The sequence below is a fragment of the Excalfactoria chinensis genome, chromosome 1 (genome assembly GCF_039878825.1).
Source record: "Excalfactoria chinensis isolate bCotChi1 chromosome 1, bCotChi1.hap2, whole genome shotgun sequence".
Lineage (NCBI taxonomy): Eukaryota > Metazoa > Chordata > Aves > Galliformes > Phasianidae > Excalfactoria > Excalfactoria chinensis.
The window spans coordinates 73,852,043-73,868,301 of record NC_092825.1 but is presented as its reverse complement, the minus strand read 5'-3'; the positions used below and the strand labels follow the sequence as shown (position 1 = coordinate 73,868,301).

At 43.9% G+C, this 16,259-nt stretch overlaps 1 protein-coding gene across 2 annotated transcripts; it reads right to left on the bottom strand.

Moving 5' to 3' along the window:
- Nucleotides 1-480: 480 nt before the first annotated feature.
- ING4 (inhibitor of growth family member 4) lies at nt 481-14,958 on the bottom strand. Of its 2 annotated transcripts, XR_011905473.1 has the most exons (9): nt 14,880-14,958; nt 3,582-3,653; nt 3,231-3,397; nt 2,937-3,051; nt 2,513-2,621; nt 2,049-2,196; nt 1,611-1,672; nt 1,181-1,354; nt 481-1,087 (listed from the first exon to the last, which is right to left on the bottom strand). XR_011905473.1 is itself a non-coding variant. In XM_072351628.1 (8 exons), the coding sequence occupies exons 1-8, from the start codon at nt 14,914-14,916 to the stop codon at nt 1,315-1,317; spliced, it is 750 nt and encodes a 249-aa protein (XP_072207729.1). In that variant the 5' UTR covers nt 14,917-14,958; the 3' UTR covers nt 487-1,314. The 2 variants fall into 2 exon arrangements, 1 of the variants encoding a protein (XP_072207729.1); XM_072351628.1 differs by having other exon boundaries at nt 487-1,354.
- Between the last annotated feature and the right edge of the window lie 1,301 nt (nt 14,959-16,259).

Genomic DNA, 16,259 nt, shown 5'->3' with positions numbered 1-16,259 from the left:
TATTAACAGTACCTGGAGTTTCTGGCAGCAAAGTGGTCCAGGGTGAAGGTGACTCACTGAGGAACAAGTCAACAGGGTATCTAAAGAAACTTATCCACATTCTTGGATGCAAAAGCTTTGCGCCAATGACTTATTTTCTTAGTTGTACTGCCCGACAGCCATAGTGAGGGCTGGTCATCTCTGTTCTTCCTCACTCACTTAAGAGAGATTACTGATGAAAAAACAACAAAAATGAGAATAAGCATCTTGTCATTTGTGGGGATGTGACTAAGGAGGCAGATGTTTTCCACAGACACTGGAAAGCTTAGAAATTCTTTGACAAGTGTATTGGTTGTATTTTAAAGGATGACCTTGGCAGACGTTCAGTATTATTGCATGAAAAAAAGCTGTGCTGCATTCATCAGTGGAAAAGCTGAGCTGAGAAAGAACTAAGAAAGAGACCAATTACTTACTATGGAGGTGACAGCAAGACAAAACTGAGCATTTGTTTGAATGAATTTTATTTAATTCTATAGTATACAAGTGGGATTTTGGATCCCTCAACTTTCCATCATCAACATAATGGAGAAGCCCCACTGTACTAAAGGGAGAGGGAATTCTGGAGCCAGAAGACAGGCTAAATCAAACCGTTTCTCACCACATGGCCAGAAATTCTTCTTCCTTCATACAATGTGCTTCCCAGGCCAGCAGGTTTACCCCAGGAGTAAGAGAGAAAGCTAGCTCTAAACACTCCTTCTTCCTCCTTGCCCCAATAAAAGAGGCTGCTCAATGCCAGACAAAGTAGTGGAATGATTAAAGATAGGGAGTACATTAAAGTTTTCAGTCTCTCAACCAAGCTACTAGATTAAGCAGTGGCCTGGTTACTCCCTCTCTCCTGAAAAAGATCCAGGAAAATAGAAGACCTAAAATGCTGAAGACTTACCTCCTTTCCTTCCCCCATCCCATAGCCTTGTTCTCTCAGCAGAGAGTAGGCAATGAACTCTGAGGAGGCTGAAGGAAAGCCAAGGAAAATCAGGGGCTACCTGAATCCCTGGGAATCTGGTGGCTACCCTGGTGCCCTCATTCACTCCCTTTGAGGTTCAGAGACCTGTTTGGAATAGTACACAGAGAGGGCCTCCCTTAGGGATTTGGAAGCAGCCAGGGATACAGAACACACTGGAACTGCCGCAAGGGTACACACCATTCCAGGGATGGCCCAAACCACAAACAGGGCAAGACTCCCCCTAGCCAAGGTCCCAAAGGCTGGGGGAGCTGGGACGAGGCCCTGGCAGGGGGAAGAGAGCTCCTGCAGCAGTATTCAAGGCTCATGGGATTTTACTTCTTCTTCCTCTCCTGGGAACAGCGAGGGCAGAACCTGGTAGAAAGGAAAGCAAAAAAGACAGTATTTATGATCTGATACAAACCCTGAAATTAAAGTTTCAAAGAATCTTTTCCAATATACCAAAGCCTTAACTCAAATTTTCCTTCTGAAAAAGTCTTTTTTTTTTTTTTTATTTTTTTATTTTTTTTTATTTTATTTTTTTTATTTTCTCTTCTGTCACCCATGACCTCCTCTTTCCAGCAGCCCTCCAATGGACCCTCCAGAACGTTTGTTTTAATCACTCACTCACCATTTTCCTCTTGGTTTTGTTGTCAGACCCACACAGGCAAAATGAAACCATTCAATGGAGCACTGTTGAGGTGGAGAGCACTCAGTTAAAATGCAGTTCTCTCTTGAAATCACAGTTTATGGTCTGCTGAAACTTCCCAATGCTTAATCACGAATTCTGAAATCGCTAGTAGCAGTCCTAATGGGATCTGTCAGGAAACAGTCTCATACCCAACCTACACGTTGTTCATAAGCAAAATTCTCCTTTGCTGAGTATGGGGCAAAGAAAATATCTGTTGTATTAGGGAAAACCCCAAAGAAAGCTGTACTTAACCGGCCAGTCCATTGCTCTTCCCAGCTGAGCCCTGCTACTGTCACTACTTCTACATCAGGCCCCACCAAAGCAGCACAAGACTCTCCATTCCCTTCTCCCCCACATCCATCAACTACAGGCTCTTACATCTGGGTTGTCGCAGCCAATCATCTCCCCATAGGAGACCTGGTGGCAGAGGCAATAAGTAGGCTCATTGGGGTCCACAGGCATATCCAACACATCTGAAGGGTGCACATTTCCAAATGTGACAGAAGGCATCCCATATTCTGTGCTACTACAGGAAAGAGAAATAGATCAGGTCAGTAAATCAGCTAGCGTCATGTCTCCCATTACAATGCCCTTGCTTGCCAGAGACTGCCACTCCTCCTTTTTAAGCACATACATCCACATCCACTGGAGTGATCTGTCTTCCCCTTCATGCCACAATCCCTGGAAAAAACTAAAAGGTCTCCTTCCTTTCTTTCCAGGGAGAAATACACAGCATCTGGTCTGGGTGGGGATTAAATTCTTCATAGGGAAGTCTGGCTAAAACTCTCTTAGTCTGATTTGTAGTGCTGCTCCTCATTCCCCCAAGCGTCTTAAATGCTTACGTGCGGACAAGCTTTAATTTCTTTTGGGCAGTCTTTGGTGCCTCTTCATCAGAATTCTTCCCTTTAGAGCGTGCACGTGCAGCTTTCTTCTCTTTTTGGGCTCGGCCCTCTGGCAACAAGAGAAAAAGTTACTGCATATCCCATTCTGTCAAAATAGACACCCGACAGTAACAACCTCTTCAGCACCAAAATGCACTCCTACTTCAGAACGTACACTGGCTTTGGGCCATGCACCTCAGCTTAATTTTATCTAGTGGCCTTGAATACGCTCACACAAGAAGAGTCCAGGTCACCATCTTTTTACCTGTCCTTCAGATTCCAGCGTAACAGTCTGTACCACTTCAGTGCCTGCCTTCATCCCCACCACTTCCACAGTCACTTGGCTGCCTCCTGTATCAATCTGCAGCCCAGTGGTGGTACTCACTCTTCTTTCCCTTGCTGGAAGAACTGTCATAGTCACTCGATTCTATCTGCTTCTCCTTCAGGTCTGCTTCAAAGCGAGCAAGATCTGTGTCCAGCCGTCGGATGTGCTTATCAACCTGCAAAGAAGACAATGACCAGGAGTTACCACAGAACAGAGCCCAAGACAGCAAAGAGAACAGGGTACAGGGCTTGCACTAAGAGAGGGAAAGCAAGAGTGGGTGAGGTTTGAAAGAGAGAGATCAGGGTCTTCAGCACAGCCTTTCATAAAACAATCACTAGACACTTCCCTTCATACCATCTCATAGGTCTGCATAGCCAGCTGAACCTTGTCATCCCCAAATTCTTTGCATTTCCCATAGGCCTCCTGGATTTGCTTGAGAAGCCCCAGTTTTTCCTCCGATGACAAAGTCCGTGCATTGCTGATATACTCCGTGGCCAACTTATCGATCTCCGACTTGAGGTCTGAAACAAGTTGACCATTGCACACATAAATACATGTACATACATACGCACTACAGTGTCCTCTGTTAAGAAAGATGCAGGTTTCCTTATTTTCCCCAAGGTCCCAGTGATGAAGGCAAAGGAAGAAAAGCCATCCAGGCTGCATGATTCCTTTCTCATCACAGAAACCATCTCTAATCCTCACCTTCTGTTCTCTGATCCAGATCTCGCATGAGCTGGAAGTTTCTCTGCAGTTCAAAAGGCAGGTTCTCAATACCTGCAGGGAAAGGAGAATATGTCAAAAAGTCAAGGCCCTGTCCACAATGTCAAAACAAATCTAAGTTAAACAGTACTAAGACGTACGCCAGTCCAGTGATTTCCGGAACCCTCTCCTAGTTTACACTAGCGTGCCTTCAGTTGCTGCCAACCATAAAGGAGAAAGACTCTAAAAACTTGATGCATTTAAGCCAGGAGTGCAATTCCATAGCGCCAGATCACTTAACAGAAAACCGCCATGCAAAGGCATGAATTAAAATAAGCAGTAAAGTAGAACTTGTAATGCAGTCAGTCATTCTAATGCTACGTATCCATCTAAGAACTCACTTCACTAATAAACAAAATAAACAAAGAACAGCACAACCACTGGTAAATAATGCCGTTTTGTTATTTCTATGCAGAGATGTCAAAACTAAAGCTGATCAAATGCTAATTCACTGAAAAGTGAGCCCGGTTTATTACTTATTTTAACAGACAGAAACAGGAGACTTTGCAGAACCAAAGAACAGCTCTGCAACAGGATGGAACAATAAACAGCAGCCTTAAACCCCTGCTCCTTGTTCTGCCTTCTATGCCAAAACCTCAGTATGGTCTGTCCTGCATGTGGAAGGATGCTATACATTGTGAATAACAAAACATTTGTATGGCTCTGAACAAGGAACATGAAGCTGATAGCCAATTAATTTCCAACTCACTGTGCTACTCAGCCCCTAGTCATCACCAGATGCTCAGGCGACAAAGCTGATAAAAATGATTCTTATTTTGCCATGCCTGCCTAATCAAACCGAGATTGACTGTCACCACGTTAACCTGAAGTCCAAGCTTGACTGTTGTCACCCTTACACCTAATAAACAACTAAATAATAATAATCTTGCAAGTCGGTGCTGTGTTATTCCCCTCCCCACAAAGGTGGGGAAGAGCATGGGGTTGTAGAAGAGAAGCTCTTCAGAAGCACAACACAAGCATTTCTGCTTCCTGAACCCACTCTGCGACGCACACTGTGCAAATGAAAGCATCCCTACCCCTAACCAAGGCTGTCTAACGCATCAGCCCAGCAGCGGTCTCTATTTTTCACTGCCACACATTTCAACAGCAGAGCCATTTCCGTGGCAAGCAATCACCCAGCAGGGAAAGTCTGTACACAAAGGAATTTAGTTAGTTATTTTTAAACAAGTACCAGACACATGCCACAAAATTAATTTCTACTAAGGGTAAAAACAACCGTGGGCCTAGAAGCTGTTTCTGTAACAAATACGTTAACGAGTAAGTTTCCACACAACCAGAACATAATTGCATATAAGGATTTTGTACGTAACTCACTCAATATTGCTTCAATCATTTTTTGTTTGCTATTTCTATTCTAAGCACCTAAGAAACGTGCAGATAGTAGGGGTCCTTAAGTACATGGATATCTGACCACACAGCACGTAGGTATCACTTCCCTGCATTCAAGGTTAATAGCGCAAGATCAAGTTCTCAACAAATTCAGAAGCAGCAAAATTAAGGGTGTCTGCATATTCCTAAATGTTGTACCTCCTTGTATGCCCAGTACAACAGCCTCTACGCATGGCTCAAATAGTTTGCTACCAGATTACACCCCTACAGCTCAAAAAACCCCCCACCAGCTCAGAAAACAACAGGCACGTAATACTGAAAATCATCACTGCTTACAAAAAGAATTTGTGGCAGGGATGAAATTCAGCTTGAGAATGTTAATACCATTTTTCTTCTGTGATGCCCAGCCTCACAGACTGCAAACCTTTCAATTTGCACAGGAAATGCAACATGGTCATGCAGCAGCATGCTATTTTTCCCTCCTCTCCTCCAGGAGAGGCATCCTAGAGAGAAAAACAGCATTTGTTCTTGTTGTGTGCACAGGATGTCAAGTATGCGCAAATCCCAGACCACCTGAATGCCTGACCTGGTAGTTTTTAAAAAGAGATTGACGTAATTTCCTTTTTCTGCTCTAAAAATGAGCTCATAAAAGCACACGTTCCATCACGTACTGCTTTCCCCCAGCAGGGCTAGAAACGGTCAGATACAGAGAATACACTAGTACAAAAACTGGTGGGTGGGATGCTACTCTCTGGACAGAACAACCCTAAATGAGGCTATGGCTAAATTTCACACCGATGTGCTAACCGCAAGAGAAACTCAGACAGGACTTTGCCGCTGTTTGAGAACTTGAAAGGAATCATGCCCCGGTTTTTCCAGCAAAAAGAAAGAAAAAGAAAAACAAAAAGTGCCTCCAGCTGTTACTCACACCAGTTTGTGCCCTCATCTGGAAAGCGTCCTTTCTCCTTTCACCTCTACAAGACAAAGCTGCAGCTAAACAAGTTTTAACTGAGCAGTTCCTATGGCAGGTAGTTTACCTGTGTATGGGGAAGCATTCTTCTCTCTTCAGCTTAACCAAAAAGATCTTATCTGTTCTTAGAGACAAAAATACTCGTAATAAATAAATAAACGCTCTTCATTGCAGTATTTACCAGTGGCCTGAACACCTACTGAAATTGCTTGGCAACACTTCAACAGTTCCATAAAAAAATAGATGTCTTGGTGACCTTTAATGATGGAGTTACGACGTCAGTGGATAAAGAAAGAGCAACTGATGTCATCTACCTGGACTTGCACAAAGCATTTGACACTGTCCTGCACGACATCCTGGTCACCAAACTGACAATAAGTGGATTTGATAAACGGATCACCCACTGGATTAGGAACTGGCTGGATGGTCACACTTAGATTGTTGCAGTCAATGGCTCAACATCCAAGTGAGACCCATGGTGAGTGACATTCCTCAGGAATCAGTGCTGGGTCTAACTCTATTTAATATCTGTGAAGGCAACATGGACAGTGGGATCAAGCGCGTCCTCATCAGATTTGCAGATGACACGAGGCTGAGTGGTGTAGTTGATGTGCTAGAGGGAAGGGATGCCATTCAGAGGGACCCAAACAGGTTTGAGAGGTGGGCCCATGCCAACTTCATGAAGTTCAATATGGCCAAGTACAAGGTTCTGCATCTGGGTAAGGGCAATCCCAAACACAGATTGGGCTGGTGGAGGACAGTCTGAGAGCAGCCCTGAAGAGAGGTGTTTGGACGTGTTGGTTGGTGAAAGATTCAACATGAGCTAGAAATGTATGCTTCCTGCCTGTATCCTGGGTTGCATCAAGAGAAGTGCAACCAGCAGGTCAAGAGAGGCAATTCTGCCCCCCTGCTCTGCTCTCATGAGACTCTGCCTGGAGTACTGTGTCCAGTTCTGGGGCCCCCAACACAAAAAGGACATTAAGCAGGTCCAGAAAAGGGCCTCAAAGATGATCAGAAGGATGGAGCATCTCCCCTACAGGCTGAGAGTTTGGGCTTCAGACTGGAGAAGAGAAGGTTCAAGGTGGACCTTATATAGGTATTCCAGAACCTGAATGGAGACTATAGGAAAGCATGGACTGTCATTACTGCAACTTTACTCATTTGGACAGATCACAGAGAGCAATGCACAGTCCCCCGTGCACCTTGCATTCCTGCCACAGCAAGATTATCCTATGCATCAGCACACATCTCCAAGTTTTTGCCTCCCCTTCCTTTTCTTACCTTGTTTTCCTTCTCTATTACAAGTTAAAACTTTCTATTCCTTTCTCATTCCCAGGTCCTTTTCCCTTCATCATCCCTTATTCTTCTCTCATCCTTCATCCTCTCCCCTTGCCATTCCCTCCACCATTCCTGTTCTCGTCTCACCACATATAAACAACCACACTATCATTTCCCAAAAGAACCATGCAGACCCTCAACTTTCATTCTCCAACAATTAGAATCCATCACCACCCTCCTTCCTTCAAATTAAAACAAAACAAAATACAGATCAATAAAAATAACACATGAAGAGTTGTCAGTGCAGGCAACCGGCATTTAAACTTCAGCTACTGAACTCAGATGTTAATTCACACCCACAATAAGCCAGCCCATGAGCCCATGGAATTATACAACCTGGTAACTTGCTGTCTGTCATCCTCTCACTGTACGCCTTTCAGCAGTGCCAGATAATGGGTTTGTACTGCAAGTGTCCACACTTTTAAAGAGATCTATGGCACTAAAGTACTACACAAATACATGGTGCCTTTCCCAAGACATCCACTCGCCTACTGTGTCCGCATATATGATTATATTTATTTAAAAATGTCAAAATGCATTTTAAAACACAATCAAAATGCTTTATTAAACAGTACACATTTCAACAACCAGCTTTAACACTATACTGCTGACAGGAATTAAGAAATCCTGCTTGTGACAGACTGGCAAAGAAACAGAATAAGTTCTTTGCCCTCTGGAATGAAAGACTGGCTGAGATCTCCTGAGGGAAGCACATTGGACTTTTTGGTGCTAAGAGATTTCAGAAGTTTGTAGCATTTGAAATACAGTGCAGATCAACTGGCTTAGGATAATCTTCAGCAACTTCCCTGCTTTCTTATCAAGTGGAATGACATATTCCTCCCTTTAGACAGTGCAACCCTTTTAAAATGCTGCTTCTACTTTGTTTGGTGTTCTCAATTTATTAGCTTCCTACACAGTTAATGAAAATCTGAGCCTGAGCATAACGTACCTTTCTCTTCATTCACACAGCTCTCAGCACTAAAGCAGCATGTGCAGCTTAACCTGTAACATTACCCTCACCACCACCTCTGTAAGGGATAGCACTACAACCAGTACTCAGCAGACTGAACTGTCCAAGGCCACCCAGGAATTCTGCTGCATTAAATATCTCCAGTGCTGGGCCAGTACACTGCATGCCAGCCCAAGGCATGTCCATGTCATGCACCGTCCAAAAACACAGTAACAGTCAGTAACAACAGTCAATGCAGTAGCCATAGAAGCCTAACAGTCCCCAAAACAGAGTGTACCCTTTCCTGAAGGGCTAAAAGGTTCTTTCTGACTTTTCATTACTACAGAATCCACGACCAAGACAGCAGGCAGTCTCACATAAGTAGACAGTCTCACACAAGGGAACTTTATGTTAAACCTATGTTAAAGATCTACCTTGATTTCAGAAGTTTGCAGGACATGGAAGACCGGCACATCAAAACAGACTTGAAACACTCCAGGCACTCCCAGCCCGTCACAGATCTTCAAGGGCACCACCAAAGAGATAACAGGGCTGTTTGACAAAATGGTTGTTGCACCAGATTTGCTTGTGGTAAAGTGATGAAACACAGAGAAAACGCAGAATGTTTTGTCTTGTAAAACCATTTTGTGTGAGCTCTGGAAAAATTACCAGTCAACAACAAAATCTATTTTTAAACGAACTGGCCATTAACAGTAATAAAAGTATTAGCTTAGCGTGGGTCGTGCCAGTAGTTTTCACACAGAAACAAGTGATGCCTATGAATCACCAAATCCTCTCCCTTTCATGAGATCTTTTGTAATTTTCCACAGACCATATGTGCTGCATCACAGATGCAGCTAATCCAAAGACTCATAAAGGTGAAAGGCATCTTTCAGCATGCTACACTAAAACCATGTTTAACATAGAAACCATTTATTAAGAGATGTGCGCATCCGAAGTATAATGTGAGAAGACTGATAAGCAGGAACTGAAATGTATGGCCACATACTGCATTGGGGAGGGGGTAAGAGACATTCCCATGCCAGCTGCAGGGGAAGGAAGATGACTTTCAGGAAGGTGTGTGCTGCTACTGTTGCTCTATGCTTTATGCGGGAATAAGTTTTCTAACACTGACAAGCCTTGAACCAGTACATGTTCACATGCCAGCAGAATAAAAAGGAGCAAAGGAAACTTGATGTCTCCCTAATAAGGATAAATAATAACAAATAAATGAACATTAAAAGGGAATCCTCCCCAAAAATGACTACACAGTACCATGTTAACTTACCAGCTGAGGACTCCATCTAAGTGGATAGTCTCCATCATCCTGTTCAGTAAGGCAGTTATGTCCCAGTGTACCTGACTGGTAGTCTCCAGGACAATGGAATGAACGTCAAGCAGCTATTAGAGCAGACAGACCAGTCACATCCTTCTGCTTCTTGAGCTTGCCAAGGCTATTAGCTCTCTGCTGATAACTCTCCCAAGTGTTTAGATCTAACTTAGACCAAACGTTGGCAGAATCTAGATAGTCAGAGGTTTGGGATCGGAGAAGCTGGAAACATTATTATTATTATTATTATTACTTGGCCCTTTATCTTTTAGGTCTTTTCCAACCTTGATAATACTGTGATTCATTTTACAATGACATTTATTCACTAACTCAACTGTAATGAAAATTTAAATTTCTTTCCATTCTGGTACACACTTTCCAAATGGAATGATAAAAGTTTACATTCAGCAAGGCAAATAAAGCCATAGCCTCATCTGTCCAGATAGAAAAATATGTGGTGGGCCACAATGATTGGAACCAGCAGAGAAGGCACCATTTGAGTTCCTAAGGAACATACCTACAGACGTGACCCTTGTAAAATAGGCAGAGATATCCTCAGGAATAGATCACTGGGAAGTGAGCAGAGAGAGTTCACTTCATAGTAAATTCAGGCACTCGACAGCTGCAGAGTGGTACATTCCTTGGTTCTGTTGCCATAAAAGATAGATCTTTGTGATATCACTACCTGTAACTTACTTTATTCTGATGTCCTTTTAGTAAATAAAGAGCTGCACTGACATTACTATAAAGACAATCCCCACAATCATGACACTTTCAGAGACTCATAAAAAACCTCACAGAAATCTGTGACTTTCCTCTATACATTTCATCAATGCCTACTAAGAGCTCTACACTCCTCTTGAAACATCTAAACACAAAGAAAAACCTAGTGTTTACATCTCATCTTCCAGAGAATCTGTATTAGTCACCCTTCCTTTCTTCTCCCTTAAAGCTCACACTACATATTACTAACCGTGTAAGAGAGCAAATACTGAGCCAAACACAGTAACTAGAGTCTGACCAAGCACAGACTCATTAGAAGAGTTTACATGCTCATGCAATCACAAAACACCAGTTTTCTTCCTTCTTATTCCTCCTCCATCCCTTTCCACATTTCTAATTCCTTTGCATCCATAGTTTCCTCAAACTAAAGTTGTGTTTCTTTCTTAGCATGGAGGAAAACACTTCAGTATCTAGCTTTCTCTCCTCAGAAACAGATATTAGATAGTTCAGAGACCATTAAATGCTTTAGAAAAGGAGAACAATATTTGAAGAGATGGAAGGATAGCTTCAGTTTGGTGAAGGAAGGAAGGAGACTGGAGTAGACCAGACACAGAGCTCCTCTGTGAAGCAGCTCAGCACAGAAGTAACATGAACATTTTTTCTGCTGCAGGAACACCTGTTGGGAGCATAACATATTTCAAACAATTGAGCTTTAAAATTAACACCTTAGAGGAAGGGCATGGAAGGGTGTGTCTAATCCTAAGCCTAAAACCACTCTTAAATCACAGCAAGGACTTGAAAGCCACTAAAATTCCAGGGCTAGGAAGCTGCCAGACAATTTTACCAAGAACTCTGTTGATAACTTGGCTAGCGCACAAAAATCTCCTGGAAAAACAACTGACTAGTGACTGAAAGCTTTATTTTATCCTTTTTGCTCAATAAGAGTCATCACATACGCTATCCAGAACCCAATCTGAAACACACCCAGGCAATCAGTTTTCCCAGGTGCTCATTATTATGACATGAGAACGCTTTCTCACAACACTGCTATGGAATAGCCTGCTTCCCTCACCAATGGAATGGAAAACTAAGATAAGGAGATCAGGGCCATGTCATTGCAAACACACTTCTTGAGATGCCTAAAAATGCTACAGATTCTCACAAGTCAGAACTGCCTGGTCAAAGCAGATTTCAGCTGCGCCTATGTGCATTCTTCAAGTCTACTTCTCTAACTACAAATGTTCACCCAATTTAAGGGAAGAATAATCCGTTTGAGTAGAACTTGTAAAAAGCACATCCTAAAAACAGACATAGACATCAAACTCACTTCATCAGGATGATATTCAACTGCCTCAAACATGAGACCACCTTTTTTCTTCCTGCAGTCTGTACTTAATTCACCATGTGCCTTCCTTTCTTCAAGGATTGTGAAGAGGTCCCACCCCCCGAGCAGATCCAGTCAGTGACCCACATGAAAGAGAAATGCTGTGGGGGTGAGGGGAGGAATACAATGTCCTCAGGTAGGTGTGAAACCACAAAAAGAAATGAATAGCTGATCTGGGATCACCTTAAAGAATTCTGTAAGGGTGCCAGTATAGACTGAGCGAGGGGAGAAAACCTCCACAAGTTTTCTGATGAACTTGGTTTTTTTGGTAGGAATAATACGTCATTAGTGAAAATATGTATTTTTTAATGATTAAACTACAGTTTGCATCAAATACTTGACGTGGTATCAGAAAGCACCCTGTATCTGTAATAACAATAAAAAAGCATAAGACACATTAAAATGAGCTTAAAAGGCTACATAAGGCTTCTGAATTGTGTTACAGAGAACTACAAGCACAACTCATGCAAACTACATGTGAAGTAGGTCTTGATGCATTAAAAAAGTGTATCTTGCCTGTAAGTGAGATAGACTGGAAGAGCAAAAACCAAAGGAACAGACCACTAGAACAGTAAGACAACAGTCTAACTCCTGATACATTCTATCTAGTCTTATGTCGAGTTATACATTTAGGGAAATGGAATGGACTGCCCAGGGAGGTGGTGGAGTCACCAACCCTGGGGGTGTTCAAGGAAAGACTGGATGTTGTGTTGAGGGACATGGTTTAGTGGGAGCTATTGGTAATAGGTGAACAATTGTACTGGATGATCTTTTAGGTCTCTTCCAACCTTGGTGATTCTGTGATTCTATGATAGTGACAGATAAAGGATGCTGGACCATATTTCCAAGAAACAGAAAGGCTTGACTATTATGGTATATAACTGCCAAGTATGAACGTCCAGCTGAAACACAATGAGGATAAGGGTACACTCGACAGAGGAGCAATAACCTGACTTCTTTAGTTAGTGCCATAAAGAAGACTGGTACTAAAGGACTGCACACATTTTCAGAAAGTCAGAAATTAAAATACATTGACAAAAGAACACGTTTTGTTTTGCTTTTGGCTAAGTTACCAGTAAGAAGATTTAATTAATGTGAATCTACACCAGAAAGAAACTTTTAATAAGGGGACGTTTGAGCATGGCAGGCAGAAGGCATTATCAGCACGACAAAATATTGGAACTGTGAAAGTGAACTACAGGGAAGTCACAAAACTGAGACCGGAAAACCAATCAATAAACTAACTCACTGAAGGATGAGATGGATTGTCTTCCATCATAAGTATTGAAAACCACATGCTCTGCTTTTCTAAAGGAAGCTCTAGACCAAACACAGCAGCTCTCTTATAGTTAGTTAATAAAGGGAAGTAATGTTGTATATGATACACAGGATACCAGACAAAAATCAAAGAACACAAAGCCACTGCAGTGAACACTTTGTTCCTCCTAACACCTCTGTAATCAGGTATTTTAAGTACTACTATACTGTGCACATTATTTATTTTTTGTTTTTAAATAAGACGCATTAAAGAAAATAACAGTGCCACTCTATTAACACCTACCTGCAAGAACACACATCCTGTCTGAGACACAAAATAAAAGCTTGTGATTTCTGCTGCATGTTTGTATTAGAGGTGGATGGAAAAGCTCCCACAGAGCTCACATAGTTGACAGTGACAAAAATCCTGAAGCTCCTGGCATTGATGGGAGCACTCTAGCCACCAAACTCATCTAAAGCTTTTCTCTGACTTTGTGCCTGCCATACATCACTACGCTCAGTACCGAATCTTTTTCATCCCTGTCTACTGGTTGTAAAACTCAGTCTTTCGCTACTTCATCTCTGCAGCTCTTAATATACACTTGTGCTCCCCACAGTAAGGAAACACTGCATCCCCCACACACTTCCTCTTCATTCATCTCCTTCTTTCCTCTCTCACCCAGCCTCCATCCTCCCATCTACCAGCTATCTTTGTCCTCTTGTCCAACTTTCCTTTCTGCTTTTTGCATTCTCCTTCTTCACAGCTCCTAAATCAATAATCTTGCCTTCTCACCACCAGTATCTTTTCAGCTTTTCTGGTAAAACGTAACTTCTTGAGGTTCTTGACCTTCCTTAGTTAACAGTAGGTTCCTGCTCATCACAACACTGCAGCTCTGTCCCCACACAGCAGCTCTGTGCTGGAGGAATCTAGTTCCAACGGTTCCTGAAGAACCATGCTCCAGCGCTTCCAAGCATATGCCAACAGATGGCAAGAGTTGTAACTTGGCCAAGTAGACTGAAATAAAAGATACATACCAGTAATATCACACTGTAATACACCAAACTTTTCCATCTCCTGCGCTGACACCAAATCAGAAAATATGAAAACTGCAATCACCAGAGAGGGGACCTAATCTTAACTCACGAATACATTCCTTCAAGAACAACTCCTCCAATCAGTTTACTTTTTTAAGAACATGGGGTTGGGGGTGGGGAGGGGTGGAGGACAGAGGCTGAAGGAATATGTGTATGTTCTAAGTTTCATCCTCCCCCTCCACCAAGGACATAATTTGATAAAGTTATACACAACTTAAAGGAGAGCAATATCGTAGAAGGGCTCTATTAGCATTACCAACACCACCACCGTTTACAGAGCTCTTTCACCACCAAAAGAAGGCTGTATTTTTTAAGATGTCAGCGAAGGCAGCTTCAGTAACTATCTAACTGCAGGCAACTGCCCTCAGCTTCATTCCACCAAGGCTGCGGCACCACCGGACCCAGGAAGGCTCCCGAAGCCGCGCGGCCGAGGAGCAGCAGCCGGCAGCTTCTCCAGGACAAGCCAGATAGTGCGGCGCCGCGTCCCCACGGCCGGAGCAGGGCCGGCCTCCCGAGTCAGCTCCGCTGAGCCTTGCCCCGGCGGCAAGCTCCGAGCGAGCAGCCGTAGCTCCTGTCGCCGTTTCTAAGCAGCCTCAGGAAGCCTCTGCGCAGCAACGAGGGAAAGAAGGAAGGAGGGAGAGAGAGAGGGAGCGCGGCCGGGAGCCCTCACAGCTCTAGCAAGCCTCTCAGCCAGACGCCGGGCAACCGGACAACGCTGCCGCCCGCGGGGCTCGGGGCAGCCGCGGTTCGGTCAGCGCCCAGGCAGGGCTCAGTCCCCGCCCCGAGGTACGGTCTGCCTGTCCGTCCTCAGCCGCGGCCCTCGGCCCCGCCCCGGCAGCTCTTACTGTCCAGGTAGTGCTCCAGGTACATCCCCGCCGCCATCTTGGGCCCCGACACACTGGCGCTTCCGGCAGGAGCCGGACACCGGCGCCCCCCCCCCCCCCGGAAACTGCTCTCGCCAGGCTGGCGAAGCCACTTCCGCCCTTCTTGCCATTCGTTTCCGCTTCGCTGCTGTCGCCATTTGGCACTAGCGGGGCTGCCTGTCGGTCCGCTGCTGTCGGAGCGCTGCGCTCGGGGCTGTCCCGCGGGGCCGAGGGGACGGGAACGGCCCTTACCGACCTTCCGCCGCGAGAGGTAAACGCGTGCATCCTTCTCCTCCGCGCTTGGAAGAATCAACCCTCATCGTTTGGTGGCTTACCAGAGGTCCGCTCCTGGCTTCGCCTAACTTCCGACAACCTGTGTAGGCGCTCCTGGTGGATTGTGCGGGTGAGGAAGTGCTGCTGGTTTGCCCTCCGCCATACTGTTAGCCAGCCATCAGTAGCTGCTGCTGTATGACAGAGCAGGACATTGCAGTGACGGTGGTGCAGATTAAGCGTTGTAGCAGTCCGCAGTGCAAATCTGAGATGCTGCGACAAGAATGAATTGCAGCTGTTCAAATGATGGGCTGCTTTTGCTGATACACTACTTGGTTAATACAGAGATCCACGATGTTCTAAAGATACAGATAGTCCTGTTCCAGTAGTCATTAAAGTTACTCAATATTTCTAATCAGAACCTTTTCTTACTCTTTTCGGTTCCTTCGTGAAGCAACTGGTTTCAGTTAAGCTGAGCATTAGCCTCACTTTGTTTTAAAGTACCTTAACATCGTTCTATAAACAGCCTTACACTCTTTAATTGAAGAGAAGGATGTGGCTGTTATATAGAAATTGTACGTTCTATATCCTGTCACAAGACTCAACCAGAAACCCCTAAAAGCATTGTGTGCAGTTACCATGCTGGATGGAGCTGATTTTAAGAAACAGGTGTTCTTCAATACTACCAGTTTGGCTAAGAGACTACCTGGGAATCCCAGCTTGCCCTCAAAGCCAAGGCTACGTATGTGTCAAAATGCTCCTCCACTGAGATAGAAAGAAAAACACCCTCTGGCTTTGTTGTCGCTGCTGCTATGAAAGGCAGAAGAGTACACCTTTTCCTAAAATATAAATGGTTAACCTTAGCAAAGAGTACAAATGAATCTTTAACCTCATTAACTACTGCTGTGAAAAATGAAAAACCAGAAAGGAGAGGGAATTTTGTATACCCATGCGGCATCATGGCCAGTAGAAGTAAAAACTCTTTTGAATCAAAAAAACTAGTTCCTGAATTGAGAAGTTTGCTTTCTTCCCGTTTATGCTTTCCTTAAAAAGTCAAGGTGCTGCCATTAATGGAGAAGTACATCTCTCAGG